Genomic DNA, 15,260 nt, shown 5'->3' with positions numbered 1-15,260 from the left:
CTGCAAGGGAAGGAGTTTCCCTGTTGGCTTCCCAGTTTTATATCCCATGTGTTTGCTGCTGGATGAGAGAGCCAGGCTGGTGGACCCTGTGCTCCTAAACATCTTTTCTGTTCTAAGCAACCCATGAATCTGCTTTGCCACTGTTCCTGAATTATAGAATCATAGTTGGAAGAGACCCTCAGGATCATCAAGTCCAACCATAACCTGACTCTAGCACTAAACCATGTCCCTAAGAACCTCGTCTAAAAACCTTTTAAACACTTCCAGGGATGGTGACTGTGCCACCACTTCCCTGGACAGCCTGTTCCAACACCTGACGCAGAGTTTCAATTTTCCTGGGTCTCTGTAGAGCAATTGCTAAAAGCAGGGGCATGAGGCTTTTCTACAGTACCATCCAAGAGAGATACTGCCCCAACCCTGTGCATACTGAGTTTGGTGGTGTCTGTGCTTAGGGCTGGTGGCAAGGGAGAAGCTTTCCCCCAATACCCTCTGAGTGAGCAACTTGCATGCTGCAGGGTAAGGAGCAGGGATGCTCCCAGGGCTGACAGAGGATATCCTGAGACCGTCTGGTGAGGAACCAGCTGTGGAGCCCTGAGAGATGGCTTAGATGGCTTTGAGAGATGCTCCATGCTATTGCTTGGTGACTTTCATTACCTGGGGTTTTCTTCGTGGAAAGTGCTGATCACACTGCATAGATAAGCGATTGTAATCATGCCCAGTGGAAAAAGTTCCTGTGTCTTTGAGTGCTTTGCTGTAAGGAGGTAAAGACTCCTGTCATGCAGGAGTGAGGAGGATGAAACAGTCAATGTGACTTTGAGAGACTAACTCAAAAAATTTTTTTTATGAGACACACACATTTGTTTCACTCAAGAGGAAAAGCAAGGTGCAAATGAAAAGTCTGTGATGACTGGTAGGGGACAGAGGCATGAGGGGAGGCAAGTATGTTAATACTCCCTATGCACAAGAGGATTAAGACTGGAGATAAACAAGAAGCTCTAAGATGAGCATGCTGATAAAGGAAAAAGGGACGAAAGCTGGGAGAGGTGCAAAGCTGCTGATAAAAATGTGTACCTGCACAAAACAGGCAAGATGGTATTTGGTCACTTAAGAAAAAGAGGGGAAGATGTGAAAAATCAGAGTAAATAAGGGATCACCAGGGAGATGGGTCCATGTTTCAGCCAAGCCAGATGTCATGCACCTGAACAGCTCTCCTTAACAGCGCTTGAAAGCTGAAGTATTTGTACAGTAAAGATCCTGTATGGTCACTCTCACCTAAAGAATGAAGTATGGGAGGGCTAACCTTGGGCAGGCCCATAGATATTTTGCAAGGAAAGTGCAAAACATGTGCAAGTAACATGAGTGCTGATAACAGACTTTCAGGAGATGAGCAAGAAGGCAGCCCCCGAGGAACAGCCCATGTGCTACTGGGATCTGTAAGGCACAGGCTGAAAAGCACTGGAGTTGAGAGATGGTGTGGTCTCCATCCTTGGGTACATGTCCATGGGAATTGGGAGAGTTGCTGCTGCCGAGGTATTAGGTGATAGATGAGGAAGCCCTCTTTCTTGGGACTTACTCCCAACCAGGACTTGGTTGTCATATGGCTACTGCTCTGCAGAATATACAGCATGAAGTCCAGTGCCTTGCCACCTAAATAATGTATTAACACGTTGCGTTTGCTGTATCACTACCAGCATATGCCTACAGGAAACAAGGGAAGCCAAACAGTAAGCGGTATTTCTTTATAAAGTACAAGCTGGCAGACAAACTTGATTTTTTCTTGTAGATTTACAGCCCAGGAGTTTGAAGGGAAGGTGACAGGTAGATATATTTGGAACTTAAGTGTTTGATTTGGTGACTCATGAAATCTAACACTCAAAATTTAATGCAAATCAGGTTGGCTGTGACTCTGCCATGCAGACTGAGAGCTGATTGATGTGAAGAACTGTTGGATAAGTTTGGGCTTCCTCTTGATAGCAGAGGAGGAGATGGGCCCTTGCCGTGGACATATGGATGGGACCCTGGGGGTGTCCCGGTGGCATTGAGACTCTGTACTCTTTGTCAGGAGTCAAACAAGGTGGGTCTGCATTGGTTCCTTGTAGCTGGATGGAGGCAGTCGGGCTGTCTTCCTCACAGCAGAGATGCAACACGGTGTTGCGTGGGTGCCGCTCTTCCACCTGACCAAAGAACCTTTAAGCTGAGGGCAGGTTAGCCAGCTGAGAGGAGCATGAACTGCAGCATACTAGGGTTTTGAGCCATGGTACAGCCCCTCTTGGCATGGTACGTTATGTTCAGGGCACCATATGACTTGAAAGTGCTACCAACAGATTGGAGGGAGTTCCTGTAAAAAAGGGGCATAAACAAGACCTAGCTGTCTGGAGCTAAATCCGTATTGCTTGGCAAGGCAGATGGTTTCCAATGGGCAAAGGCAGCATGAAGGGTTTTGCTGCTGTTCAAAGACAAGGTTTCGTGATTGCCTGTCCTGGGTGACCTTTGAAACAACAGAGGCATGAGATAGACAGGTTCCCTGACCTTGGTGCAAGTTAGCACCCCAAATCTCTGTGTTGAAAAACATGGATGAGAGAATTACCTCCAAGAAAGAAGAGAGATTATGTGGCCTGATCAAGGGAGGACTGTCATGATGAAGTTGTGGAAATAAAATGGCTTGGTTTCACCTGAAACTTGAGGATTTCCCTGATGCTGAGATTACCCAGCTTGCTGAATGGTTCTTCCCAGGGAAGGGAATTCTTGAAACAACCCTGTTTCAAGCCTTTGAAATGAATGAGCTGCAATACTGAGCCAGGGGAAGTAAGCAGGAGCCTCCAGGACATCTGTATCCCTTCAGGATCACCCTCTAGCAGGTTCAGGACAAAATATGGGGAGGAGTTCCCCTCCTTCCAGGTGAGAAACCCAAGCTTCCTTCCTGTTTTGCTCATGTAGTGAGCTCTATAGGTGTTGGTTGCCTTTAGGAGAAAATCAAGCACAAGTTTCTTGTGGATCCAAAGGCTCTTTGCTGTTAGAGTCTCCTTCTACCCCTGCCAGGCACCATCCCAATGCGGATGAGCCACTTGTGTGGTCAGCTGTGCCGGGGACAGGACCAGGGGTTCCCAAGCAGTGAAAGTGTGCAGCCAGCAGTTTGCAAGCTGCTGCAAAGCATTGCTCTGAGCAGCCTGGGGCCAGCAGCTGGCCATGACACTGAAGGTACCTTCCAGCACTGGGGCTGTGAGCTGATACACACAAAGAAAGGTGTCACGCCCTTTGCTGGTAGATACTGGAGGCCTGATGCAAAGCCAGCTGCAAGGACTTTGGACCCAGGGCGAGGGTGCGCTTAGTTTTTGCTTTGAAGCAGTGGAGCCTGCCTGATCAAAGCGTTGGAGGCCCGGTGTCTGCTTGGCTAGCTCATACAGACAGTGAGCATGCAGGGAGCTTTCTATGTTGACAGGAAGAGATGGAGAGGAGGCAGAGAAATGCAGGGCTTTGGCAGGCCCTCCTCCTTCCTGGTGATACAGGACTGATTGCTGTTGTATGCTTGTTGGTGCTTTGCCCAGGCTTGTTTGAAATGCACCGGTAGCATATTTGCTTCTTGATTTTTTTTTTTTTTTTTCCCCCCCCCCCCCCTTGGCTTGCAGATCATGTTCCTCCTCGCTGCATCCAGCACATCAGCACTTCTCTGGCCCTCAGCTGCCTGAAAGTCCTGTGCCAGGTCTGCAGCATGGCACGAGGCAGATTCACCACTGCCCCGTCTGCACCAAGAGTGCTCTTTACCCCTTTTCTTTGCTGCTGTACTCTGGGAAAGGCTTTCAGCTAATTCACAAGCCCCTGTCTATGCATCTCTCCTGAGGCTTTTCCCTACTTGCTCACCAAGAATCAGACTGTTCTTCATGTCTTTTTGTCCAGAGCTCTGCTGGGCTTTGCCACTGAGGTGCAGGTAACCTCTATAGCTGTTTGGGGGGTGAAAAGGCTTCCTCAGCCCTGGGTGCCAGCTGCTGAGGGTCCCCAAGTGCTCAGTACAGGCAGGTCTGTGTTCCCCAGGCAGGGGCTTAGGGTGGCACAACCTCTGGGCTCAGATCCTCCTGTCACAGCCTGGACCACCCGTGGTGCTTGGGAGACCAAGGGGACCCCAAAGGTGCAGGTCTGCAAGGGACAGGCCATGCCCCCAGCACCCTCTGGAGCCAGGAACCAAAATCTACCTCACCTCCCTGAATGTTGTGAAGTTTGGAATTGTCACGGGGTTTTTGTTGGGTTGGTTTGAGTTTTGGGGGGTTTTGTGGGATGTGGGTTTGTGTGTTTGGTTTGGTTTTGGTGAAGGAGGGGGTGGTGTTGTTTTGGGATTTTTGACTCTGGAGATCTCTAGTCTTCTAACCCCAGACCTGCTGGTATCCGACTGCCTGTCTCTATGTCCCCAGCCTGTTTTGAGACTGTCACATTTCCGTAAACTAATGCGTCTCTACCAGAGCACAATATCACTGTTCTAATTACAGATGGAGATATTAATGTTTACTGGTGAGAAAACAAATGAACGTGGCTTGTGTGCTTACATCATTCTGGCTGCAAGCACAGGCATACGCTCTCTTGATTTATGTTTTCCTGCAAGCGTTTCTCGGGCCACCTCCTCATGTCTGGCTGACATCAGTGGTGTGGCTGGAAGAACACAGCCAGACACTTGCCCGTGTCAGTGCCTCTGTCTGCTTGCGAGCCAGCTGTCCAGCTTCTGCATCAGTCTTGCCTGAGTCCTAGCAATGTGCTTTCTCTTGCTTCTTTCTTCCTGGTGCCATGGGTTTGGCAGGGGATGCAAGCACTGGGCTTGAGGAGCAGAGACCCCAGGATGAGCTGGCAAGGAGGATGGGAAAAGCTGCATTTGGGGATGGCCTGCAGTGCTGTTTTTGTGTGCCCCAGCCATGCTGTGCTGTGGCAGAGTTCAGCATAGGGCAGGCAGCCTCCTCACATGGGCATGTCATGTTCAGTTGCCCCGCAAGAGCTCTTTGGGGCTCTGCTGGGTGTCACCCCTTGCCCAGAGTGGGAGATGACTCTGTGAGCATCCTGGTGAGCACTATCCATAGCTGTGTCTCAGCCTGCAAGGGCCAAGGCATGTCATTATGGCCTCATGCTAGCCTCATGCCACCTTCTTCTGTCTTTGCGATGGACAGGCAGGAGCGTGGAGGCTTGCTTGGCTCCTACACAGGTGCACATCCAAGAGGTAGACCCAGCGGGCTGTGCTGACCTGCAGGCCAAGGACAAAGACCAGGAAAAGGATGAGGACAGCCCCTGCCCTGCTGTGTCTGCCAAGGGCCTGTGCTTGAAAACTACATGCCCTGCAGCACACGAGGGGATGGCTGTGCTTTAGGGACTTCAGCTAGGAAGTGGGATGCCCCACTCCTGACACATGCTGGTAGAAACATGAAGCAGTGTGGACACGCTGATCCTGCTGGGGTTGTAGAGGCTGTGATGTGTGGCGAGGAGCAGGCTTCTCTGGGGATGGGGGAGGCCTGCTCCCTGCCATTCCTCCCTCCCCCTTCCTGCTGCTCATAGAGAAGGGGATGGAGCCCAATATTGCTGAATAAGAGCCTTTTGGCAATTCTTCCTGTGCTGTCCTTGCTGTTTTGAGGAAGTCAGCATTACACATGCAGGTTTCTGGAGAGGAAGGCTTCTGAGGCTTCTGTGGGACCTCGTCCTGCTGTTACCACCTCCTTGGCCCTGCTCTTTGCAGTGGTAGGAAGCTGTGCTTGTGGTCAAGAAAGGGCTTGGATGCCTGGGGCTGGTTCCTACCATACTAGCCCTCACCAACAGCTTCTCACCAGCTCCCAGTGCCCTGGTTCTTTTGATGGGCAGGAGTTCAAGCTGATGTTGGCATCCCAGACCAAGCAAAGCCAAGCTCACCCTGTCCTACAGCCTGCAAGGGGACGGAGGGACTGGGAAAGGCACCTTCAACCTCATTCCCTTCCTGGTACAGCACAGCCTGCATGGTCATGGGCTGCCTTACCTGTGGTGTCAACATTGATATGAAGAGGCAGGCAGTGGGATCTGAATAGAAAGCTTGGCAAAACCATATGTATCACGGGAGGAGTCAGGGCATCAGGTGTGTGTTTGGGGAGGAGGGCAGTTGTTGCTGGAACAGCCACCTTCTCCCTCCTGCACTGCTGGAGGAGATATCCTTTCTGTCGCTGGGAAGCATGCTGGCTGTGCCACAGGGCCGCACTTGCTGTGAGCACTGCCTTTCCTCCCCACTAGTGATTTACTTAAAACACTTGACATTGACTTCCTCCGGGACCAGCCCTCCACCTTGCAGCACAGGACATGGTGCCACCTGTCCTGGCCAGTTGAGGATGAGGACAGAGGGTCCTCTGGAGCAGCCATCTGAGACCAAGGTGCAAACTGAGAATGAGGACAGAGGTATTCCCAGGCCCACAGGTTGCATTATGCCTGGCAGGACCAACCAGCCTCCTGCTCAGCTGATAGAGGCTCCTGGGGAAGGTCTTTGGATGCAGGATACTAGGTAGGCACTATCAAGCCTGCAGAGATGGTCATGGAGCTTTTTCTTAGTTGACTGGTTTGTGTGTTAACACCAGAAGAAGTTGGGCACCTTGGCTGACCTGAATGGCAGGTCACCTCCAGCCTGCTGCCAGGTGTGCTTGCAACTGGGGGAGCTGGAAGGACAGAACTGCTCTGGACATCCCTTGCCAGCTCTCCCAGCCTTTCCACACACCTGAAGCACCTCTGTCTCCATGGGGAGCCCCTTCTTGTGCTCACTAGCCAGGCAGGAGGCTGCGTACCCTAGGGATGGTGCTGACTGCCACTGTGCCACCTGGCTGGGCTGATGAAAATGCCGTGTAAGCCTTGGGCTTATACCACAGCTTTTCCATTGCTGGATGTCCAGTGTGGGTTACTGAAGAGACTAGGAAGGTTTATCTCCAGTCTTTTCCAGTCTGTCCTGTAGGCTTTAGGAAAACAAATATATCTCTGGGACCTGTCCCTGTGAAATGTGGCTTGGATTACCTATAGGCTTGCAAAGTTTGTCTTGAACGGCTAATGGTCTATATAAATAATTATTATGATAGGGTGATGGGCAATGTGAGCATATGAGCCTTGTTTCTTTTAGAAAGACAGCTGGAAAATGGGGCTATAAAACATGCAGGAATGAGGTAAACAGTTTGTTCTCTGTGGAAGAAAATCATACTTCCCTGATCTGTTGCAAGTCTTTCAGTACTTCAGTAAAATAATGGGTAATACTTAGCCAGCTTGTGTGATTTGCTTGGATGTTCAGAAAACCTCTGAAATTCCTCACAAAACACCATTAAGATAACTGTCTACCTGAGCATATATAGAGTCCTATATCAAAAAACTGAGTGAGGGTCCACAAAAAAAGAGTAGGAGTGAATGAGGCATTTCAGTGTGAGGAGCAGAGGTATGAGATCCTTTGCTATTAATGACCTGGAAAAGATGACGCACAGTGAGGTACACAGTCTCTGAATATCCTGTGGTTGTTCAGATTTGTCAAGATGAAGCAACTCCAGAGTGACACCATGTGAAGCAAACTGGTGTGAGGTGAGGAGAAAGTGAGTACTGAAAAGCATGCAGCCGGGTGTATTGGAAGGAATGATTTGTTCTGGGACGTGGCTGGCTTCTAAATTACTGTGGCTACTTGGGGCAGCAGCATTGGTTGCAGAGATGTTTTTCTTCCAAGTTGCCATCAGAGGAGTAAATCATGTTCAGCCACATGCAGGGTAGCATAAGGAGAGATGCTGAGAGCATCAGGATGCTGTTCTGGGAGTCAAGGTCATTTCCCTACCCAGAATATCATATGAGGTTCTGGTCACCTTTCTGTAGGGTCAAAAGAGAGCAGACTACGTTGGGGGTGTATGATGAGAGAGGCAGAGCTGGGAGACATCTTGTGTCATGGGAAGGAGGGGTCACTTAAAAGTGATGAGCTTAGTAGGTCTAGAAAAGCAAAGGCATTTATTCTTTGCCTTTTCTCACTATGCAAGGAGAACTGAAGGCTATGGAGTTGCAGTGGGATTGTAGTCTTTTACTCAACAGCTGGAATTTATTGCTGCAAGATACCATTTACAACCTAAAAGTTTCTAGGATTCCCAAAAAGAGGAATGAGAGGCATTTCTCTTGCCAATGAGCCCATCTAGACTAGCACTTCAGTGGTAAAAACAGAGGGGTGAAACCGTTCCGCCTCCAGAGTGTGTGACTTCCCTTTGGTGAGTCTCCTACCATCATTTCTTCCCACCCCTCCCCTGTAGCTTTGAGCGTCTCATTAATTCTACCAGGTGAATTATTTTGCTTCGCTCCTTGTTTGGTTCCAAACTGTGATCCCATGGCTTGGCTTTGTTCTCCTGCTTTTCCATTCCCTTTTTCCCCTCTTGGCAGCCCTGCTCCAGTACTGTACCTGCGAATATCTCTTGCTCGTTGGCTTTTCCAATTTGGCTGACCCCACTCAGTGCCTGTACACAGCTGGACCTTTGCACGTCGCGGTGTCCTTTGTCACTGTGCTTCAGCTGGTTTGCAGCAGTGCATCCGTACCAGCTGATCTGGGAGGGATCGTGTTGAACTGAGCTCTCTAGGACACCGCAGTGAAGGGTTTGGTGATGATTATCCAGCCAGCATTGTGCTGTGATGCTGATCAATCTCTGCAGCCAGGTGGGAGATTGCCAGGATATGCCTGTGAGCTACAGGGAAAAACCCTGCACCCTTGCTGCTGATGTTACCATCCAACACAGAGCTTAGAAGGGTAGGGCTGGTGGCAGGGGACATCTCTGGGACAAGAGACTGAAACCAGAAGAGGGCAGTGGTGGTGGCTTCCTCATGCTTTGGGTGAGTGGCTGCTCTTTTGCCCAGCCCACCAGGACAGTGTTTCTGGGCTTGGGTAAGCAGCCCCGAGTATTGCCCAGCAGTGATGCTGTGCCAGCCTTTCTGCATGGAATGTAGTGGTAGGGAAGGATTTGAGGTGGTTGGTGGGTGCTGGATCATAGATTGGCAGCCTGATTAGATGTTCCCATCTGTTATCGCTGCTTCCTTCTGCAGCTGATGGGGTTTTCTCTCCCCTCTTCCACAAAGCAGTTGTGATTCTGCTGTTGATTTGCTGTGATGCTCAATTTGCATTTATCCATTGTTACTGTGGTCATCTTCATGTTTCCCATGGAGCTGCTCTGCACAGGAGGGATGTCTCCCCATGTCCAAGCGGTGATGCTACAGTGAGGCTGACCTGCCCCCAGCTGCAAGTTTCATAGCAATCTGGGGAGGGCACTGAAATAAAAATATTTGACCGCCTAAATAGTAAAGCCTCAACCTCCTCCCTGCCCTCTGTGTGGTTGCATCTCAATGCATTGAAGTCAGAGGGAGGAAAGAAAACAAGCAGGGGATGTAACCAGGCCCTGATGGGTGCCCTGGGAGCTGGGGGCTGAGGCTTGCAGAAGGTGGTGATTCAGCCTAACAAAGCTGGTGGCATGCAGCCAGGCAAAGGAAAGTGTGGGATCATGATGCAGCAACTGTCCCATAGCGGTTTGTTTCTATCATCCAGACGTGACCTCATGTCCTCACCACCCCATCCCTTTGTTCTTTCCTGTACCTAAATGTTCTCTCTGAGGGGCAGGAGCTGAGACACCAGGTCCTCACGAAGAGGAGTAGTTGGTGAGAAGGAGGTGCACCTAAATGGTGTCAGCATGGGGTAACAAGGAAGAGAGCTCTGGGACTGTGCGTGGTGTGACCACAGCTGCTGAGCACCTGCGCTCTTCCAGCACTCTCCAAACTCAGCAGGCTTCTCCAGATGATCTTGTCCCTGGACACTGTTTCCCAGGGAAATCCTGTAGTGCAGAGGACCCTGAGAGAGCAGGCAAAGTTGGCCCCTGACTCCAACAGGGCTACACTGTTGTCCAGCTGGTGTGTGTCTAACCAGGCCTTTCTCTCCTTTTCTCAGGGAAGACGATGAAGCTGTAGAGATGCTTCCCTACGTGATTGCCACCCTGGGCTCGGCAGGGGCCACCTGCAAAGCCTCCACATGCAGCAACAGCACCAAGGACTACTGCTACAGCGCCCGCATCCGCAGCACTGTGCTGCAGGGGCTGCCCTTCGGTGGGGTGCCCACCGTCCTAGCCCTTGACTTTATGTGCTTTCTCGTAAGTCTACCTGCTATTCCTTCAGCACCTTCTCCCCTATTTAGCTGTGAAAGGAGGACTATGGTCGGGTGGTTAGAGTTGAGGGCCCCAGATGCCATCCCAGACTTTGCTGCTGGCTGATTTTATAGTGCTGATCATGCCCCTTAGCCACTACTGACTTGACGCCAGTACCACCACACTGAGCCCATGGAAGGGTTTTGCAAATTTTCCTGAGAACATGGGTCAGATTAGGGCAGTCCTACATCCCAAAACTCCTGCTTGTGGTGCCAAGTCCGTGCATCTTTATCCACCCAAAGTCTTTGCTTGTTCCTCCTTAGGAACTGCAGGACCACAGATACTATAGCCATAATTTCACCTCCTTGGGACCAGGGGGCCTTTTGATCTTGTGGCTGACTTAGTTGCTGTGTGCTGCATCCTGGACCTCTACCTCCCACGGCCATCCAAACAATCTGATCTTGAACAGCCCTGGGAAACTTGTGCTGTCCCATGGCCTCTGTGTGCCTTTAGCTGCCCTCCCTGTTGCTCTGGCTCTGCACACAGAGGACAAGGACAGAGCGGGACAATGCCTCATCTCACAGCTCTTCCTTTGCTCTCTTCCAGGCACTGTTGTTTGTCTTTTCAATTTTGCGTAAAGTTGCTTGGGACTATGGACGCCTGGCCCTGGTGACTGATGCTGACAGGTAAGCCTGGGAGCAGACCAGGAAAACAAGACATGAGTGGTACCCTTCTTTGCTGTGGGGAAGAAGGGATAAATCCCCATGCTTGTGACAGAGGCAGCTGGGGAGGAGAGGCAAGCATGCCAGTTGCATCCTCTGAGCTCCAGGAACAGGAAAAATCCCCGCTTACCAGCTTTTTTGTTACAGCATTCTTCTTCCAAAACAAGAAATGGTCCCTGCTGGCTCCAAATCGCTTATGGTCCATACAGTGACAGAGGTGTGCAGGGGCCCTTACAGAGGAACAGCAGATGCCGGGAGGAGAGAGAGGAAAAGAGGTCACAGGGAAGGTGAAGGCTACCACAGTGAAGGCTTTGTTAAGCTTCTGAGGGTGTCTTTGTGGCTCTGCTGGATGCAGTTCTTGTTAAGAACACTTGAAAGCTGTAGGCTCTGTTTCTAGGTGCGGCACTGCTGTGCTAATGTGAGTTTAGCTGGCATCCCAAGTAGTCATGAGTTGGTCTGGGTATGGATCCTTCTTGCCCAATGCATTTGTGGGCTACAGTGTCTGTTGGCAAAAGCCAGGGCCCATCAGGGATAGCAGCTCCACACCAGAGTGAAATGCTCTTCTTGTTTCTGCTGTCAGCAGCAGGAAGGACAAAGATTATTTTCTACCAGTTCAGAACAACGAGCTCTCCTTGATAAAGCTAGAGAGGTTGTACAGCTAGTTCACCTCACTCCAAGGGTGATTTGCTGTGCCTGTGGTTCTTTGTCAAGTGCTGGAGGCAACGTGTGGCTTTTGAAGGCTGGCTGTGGTAGGTTCATCTTGCCCTTGATCAGTTCCACAAGCTCATTGTGCCCAAAGGCTTGGATGGGGCTGAGCTGTGGCCTCTTTGGTTCCTTTGGCAATACAGATTCCAGCAGGCTGCTCTTGAGCACTTCCCTACACAGCAGTGGAAAGGGTTGTTTTCTTCCATCGTTGAACCAGGAACTCTTCTCATTTAGATAAGCCGTCCTGGGTAGTCTTAGATAAGCAGCTGTGTCCCAGTGGCTCCTCTGCCACTCCTTTTCTGGCCTGGCTGGGGAAATCAGCAATGCAGAGGCACTGGGGAATGTGAGGAGAAGAGAACAGCCGTTTGAAACCTCACTGGGGAGAGGGCAGCAGCTTCCTGGGGTGAGGCTCTCTGGACCCAGGCACTGGCTGGTGGCCACAGGGGCTGCACAGCTCTGACCTGCCACCTGGTGCGAGGGCTGGCCCTTCTCAGAGGCAGTGCCTGAGCTCCCTGGGTGCAAGGGAGTGGGAGCAGTGCTTGTAGGCAGAGGTGCCAGCTGTTTGGTGAGGGAGAGTTGGTAAGCACAGAGAGGGGGACAGCATGGCTGTGGTAAGGGCTGCAGATCACCAGGACTGGGTTCCCAGGGGAAAAGTCCCTGCTGCTTGGCCTGGCTGCAGCCTGGGATGTGAGTGTTGTGGGAGGGTGGAATGCAAGCATGTTGGTTGCCTGGGTGGGACAGAGGGACATGGAAGGGGAGCTCAGATGGCAGCTGAGCAGGCCTGGCAGGCTGTCCTGCCTAGCCTTGTCCCTCAGGAGCTCCCTGGGTGCCCACATTGTGGAGTCAGACTAGCTTGCCTTGAGCTGGCAGCAAAGCCGTGGGGGCTCTGGGTTGTTGTGGCTTAGAGGGGCAGTGGGCTTTGGAAGGAGGTTCTTCTCCAGCCTGACCATCAGCAGGTTTCTCTTCCTCAGGACATGTGGAGCCCTGTTGGGTGCATAGCTCCCTGCGATGGAGGAGACCCAGCACCTGCTCATATGGTTGTAACCTCTCCTTTTCTGTTTCTGTGCCCCCAGGCGCCGACACTGGCAGACGGAGCGAGAGGAGCGGGAATAGTATGTTGTTTTTTCAGGGTCTTGTTTCATCTCTCTTTCTTGCTTGCACTCTCTTTCTCCTTTTCTTTTCCAGTTTTCTGTCTCGCTTCTGAACTAATTTAAGTGGTTGGGAATTCAGGCTGGGATTTGTGCCTCTCGGTGGATTTATCCTCTTCTCTTTCCCTTTCCTTTGTGTCAGCCACTACTATGAGTGAATGCATACTGGTTTTCCCCTAGTAGCTCTTAAATGCTCCCTGAGGGCAGTAATGCCAAGGAGCTCCCAGGCCCAGCCAAGGCAAAAGGTGCCACATCACCTACGCTGCTCTACTTGCCTGTGTCCAGCTGTCCTGCCTTACAACAGAGAAAACAAACCTGGTTGCCTGAGCCCACAGCGTGCTCAGGTCACCCAGGTGCAGAGGTTGTCACCAGTTTGCAAGACTTCTCTTTTTCCTTTACCCCATGAGGCTGCTGGCACCAGGGCAAGTGTTGGCCCTTATCCCTTGCCACCTGCCCCTGGCTGGCAGCACATCCAGCAAGGCAGCATACTTCTCCTTTGTCTCCAACTGCAGAAGCAAACTTCATTCCTCAGCACTGCTGAGAGCATCCTCCAGCACCTTGGCCTGACATTGCCCATTAAGCGCTGCCATGGACCCTCTCTCCCTGCTCTTCACTCCTTGCTGCTTTTATGCCTAAGAAAAGAGCATCCCTGAGTCTTGCTGACTGGCTGGGTGGTACATGCTGCAGAGGAGATGACCAGCTGGTGGTGCAGAGCCTGCAATGGTCTCTCCAACCAGGAGACATGTGTCTGAGGCCAGGGCAGCAAGCTGCAGCCTCACTTCTCATACTCCATCACTTGCAAAGCTGGGGCCTGCCACTGCTACTGCCTTGAAAGGGTACAGGAGTGCTCCTATTTTTGTGGTTGTTCTTGTCCCCAAAAGATCAGAGCCATTGGAGCTGTGAAAACAGAGGTGATGTTAGCTTAGGTATCTGGCATAGAGGGGACCTCTCACTCATGCTTGAATGCTGCACTAGTGATTGGCCTTGCTTCAGGTGTGTCTGGCAACTTTTCACTGCTAACACTTTGTGGGGGAATTAAGGCAGATGTAGCAGAGCCATTGTGCTCTGAGACTTTTTAGGGTGGCCACTTCAGTTATCCTCACAAGTTCTTGTCTCACCAGGGTGCTGCTTCTTCCTGCTCCCATTCTTCATCTGAGCTTGCTGGAGCCCTCTGCTGACGCACCTCCCCACCCATCTCACTCTGCTTAAAATCTGCTGCTTGAGTTGGGACAATGTTGATAGCCAGAAATTTCCAAAAGCCTGTGGAGCTAAGCAAGGAAACCTTGTCCTGGCTGTGCTCCTCCAAGGCTGGTGGCACCTTCCCATCCCAGCTTTTCTCTGTGCTGGAGCATGGTGGCAGGTGATGGCAGGTTAAGGACATGTGTATGCCACCTGCTGCTCCCAGCCCTTGACTGTGCACCATCCATCTTGGTGGGGGAAGGCATCCTCCTCAGACTTGTCCCTTTGACTGAGAACTGGCATAGTGCCCTTGTCCCGCCCCTCGCCAGGGCTTGCGTTAGCCATCAGCATTCTGAAATGGTGACTCAATATGCACCAGGAGCTCATGGCAACCTACCTGCACCTCTGTGTATAAGGGTAGTGATCACAGAGCCCTGTGGGGCTTGCCACCCTCACAGTCCCCTCCTGCCTCCCACCACAGCAAGCTTTTTCCATGACATGCCTGGCCTCACTGCCCAGAGCCAGCGATTGCCTTGGGCTGAGGCTAGCCGTGCCTCGAACCCCATCCTTCTCCTTCCCTGGCAGGGCTGGCACCAAACCTGGGGCAGCAGACAGGGTCTCACCTTAATCTTCTTGCTGTTTAGGGCAATCTTGCTTCCACCCACTTGATTTGTTAGTGCTTTGCTTTAAAAAGCCTTCAGCTGGGTACAGGTACAGTTGGAGCTCCCTCTGTCAGCTTCTCATCTTTGGCAAGGTTTGGCTTCCTCTGTCTTCTCACTACTGCTGGTCATGTTGATGATCTTCTGTGCATCCTCTTGAATGAAGCTGACATGGCACTCTTCTTAGTAGTTCCCTCCAGTGCTGCTTCTGCTCTGCCCTCTGCTTTTCCAGTACCAAGAAGCCAGAAGTGCACCCTGTCATGATGTCTGGGCTCTCCTTGGGGCTGCAGACAGCAGAAATTCATCCTCACTCCTTGCACCCACCTGCACGGCCTCTGGGATTTTTAAAGGGCTGAAGGACTGAGAGCTTGGTTGAAGCTGTCTCTCCAGCTTAGCAGGGTGCTGGGCTGTGCAGTTGCAAGGCTGCTTATCGCTGTCTAATCTGCACTGCTGTAGTCCCATGACCTTCACCTAATCTCCTTTCCCTTTCTCCATTACTCCCAGCTAGGGACTCACCAGGTGCTGCTCTGCTCTGAGGGAGGCCACATGTCCTGTCCTCTTTCTTTCAGCAGGGTCTTTGCTTGTTCTCTTTCCTATAGTGTCATCCACCTTGTCTCTGGAACTTGTCTCTTAGCTACTTTTTCTCTGGGTTCTTGTCCATCTGATCCTTCTTGAGCCCGTGCTGGCTATAAGGAGACAATGTTTTCGTCTGGTTTCTTCCTTTTCTGATCCTTCAGA

The 15,260-nt window shown here is 51.4% G+C and overlaps 1 protein-coding gene across 4 annotated transcripts in view; it reads left to right on the top strand.

The window, feature by feature from the left end:
* The window catches only part of TMEM63B (transmembrane protein 63B), a 47,622-nt gene that overhangs the window by 18,776 nt on the left and 13,586 nt on the right, over positions 1 to 15,260 (top strand). For 3 of the 4 annotated variants that reach the window (XM_065835927.2, XM_065835926.2, XM_065835924.2), the window contains exons 2-4: positions 9,917 to 10,115; positions 10,716 to 10,795; positions 12,610 to 12,648. In XM_065835927.2, the coding sequence (XP_065691999.1) occupies positions 9,939 to 10,115; positions 10,716 to 10,795; positions 12,610 to 12,648 (296 nt within the window). In that variant the 5' untranslated portion in view covers positions 9,917 to 9,938. The remainder of the gene's footprint in view (positions 1 to 9,916; positions 10,116 to 10,715; positions 10,796 to 12,609; positions 12,649 to 15,260) is intronic. The other variant, XM_065835925.2, reaches the window with a different exon arrangement.

The sequence above is a fragment of the Patagioenas fasciata genome, chromosome 3 (genome assembly GCF_037038585.1).
Source record: "Patagioenas fasciata isolate bPatFas1 chromosome 3, bPatFas1.hap1, whole genome shotgun sequence".
Lineage (NCBI taxonomy): Eukaryota > Metazoa > Chordata > Aves > Columbiformes > Columbidae > Patagioenas > Patagioenas fasciata.
The sequence above is the reverse complement of the archived record's forward strand: the minus strand, read 5'-3'. Positions and strand labels throughout refer to the sequence as shown.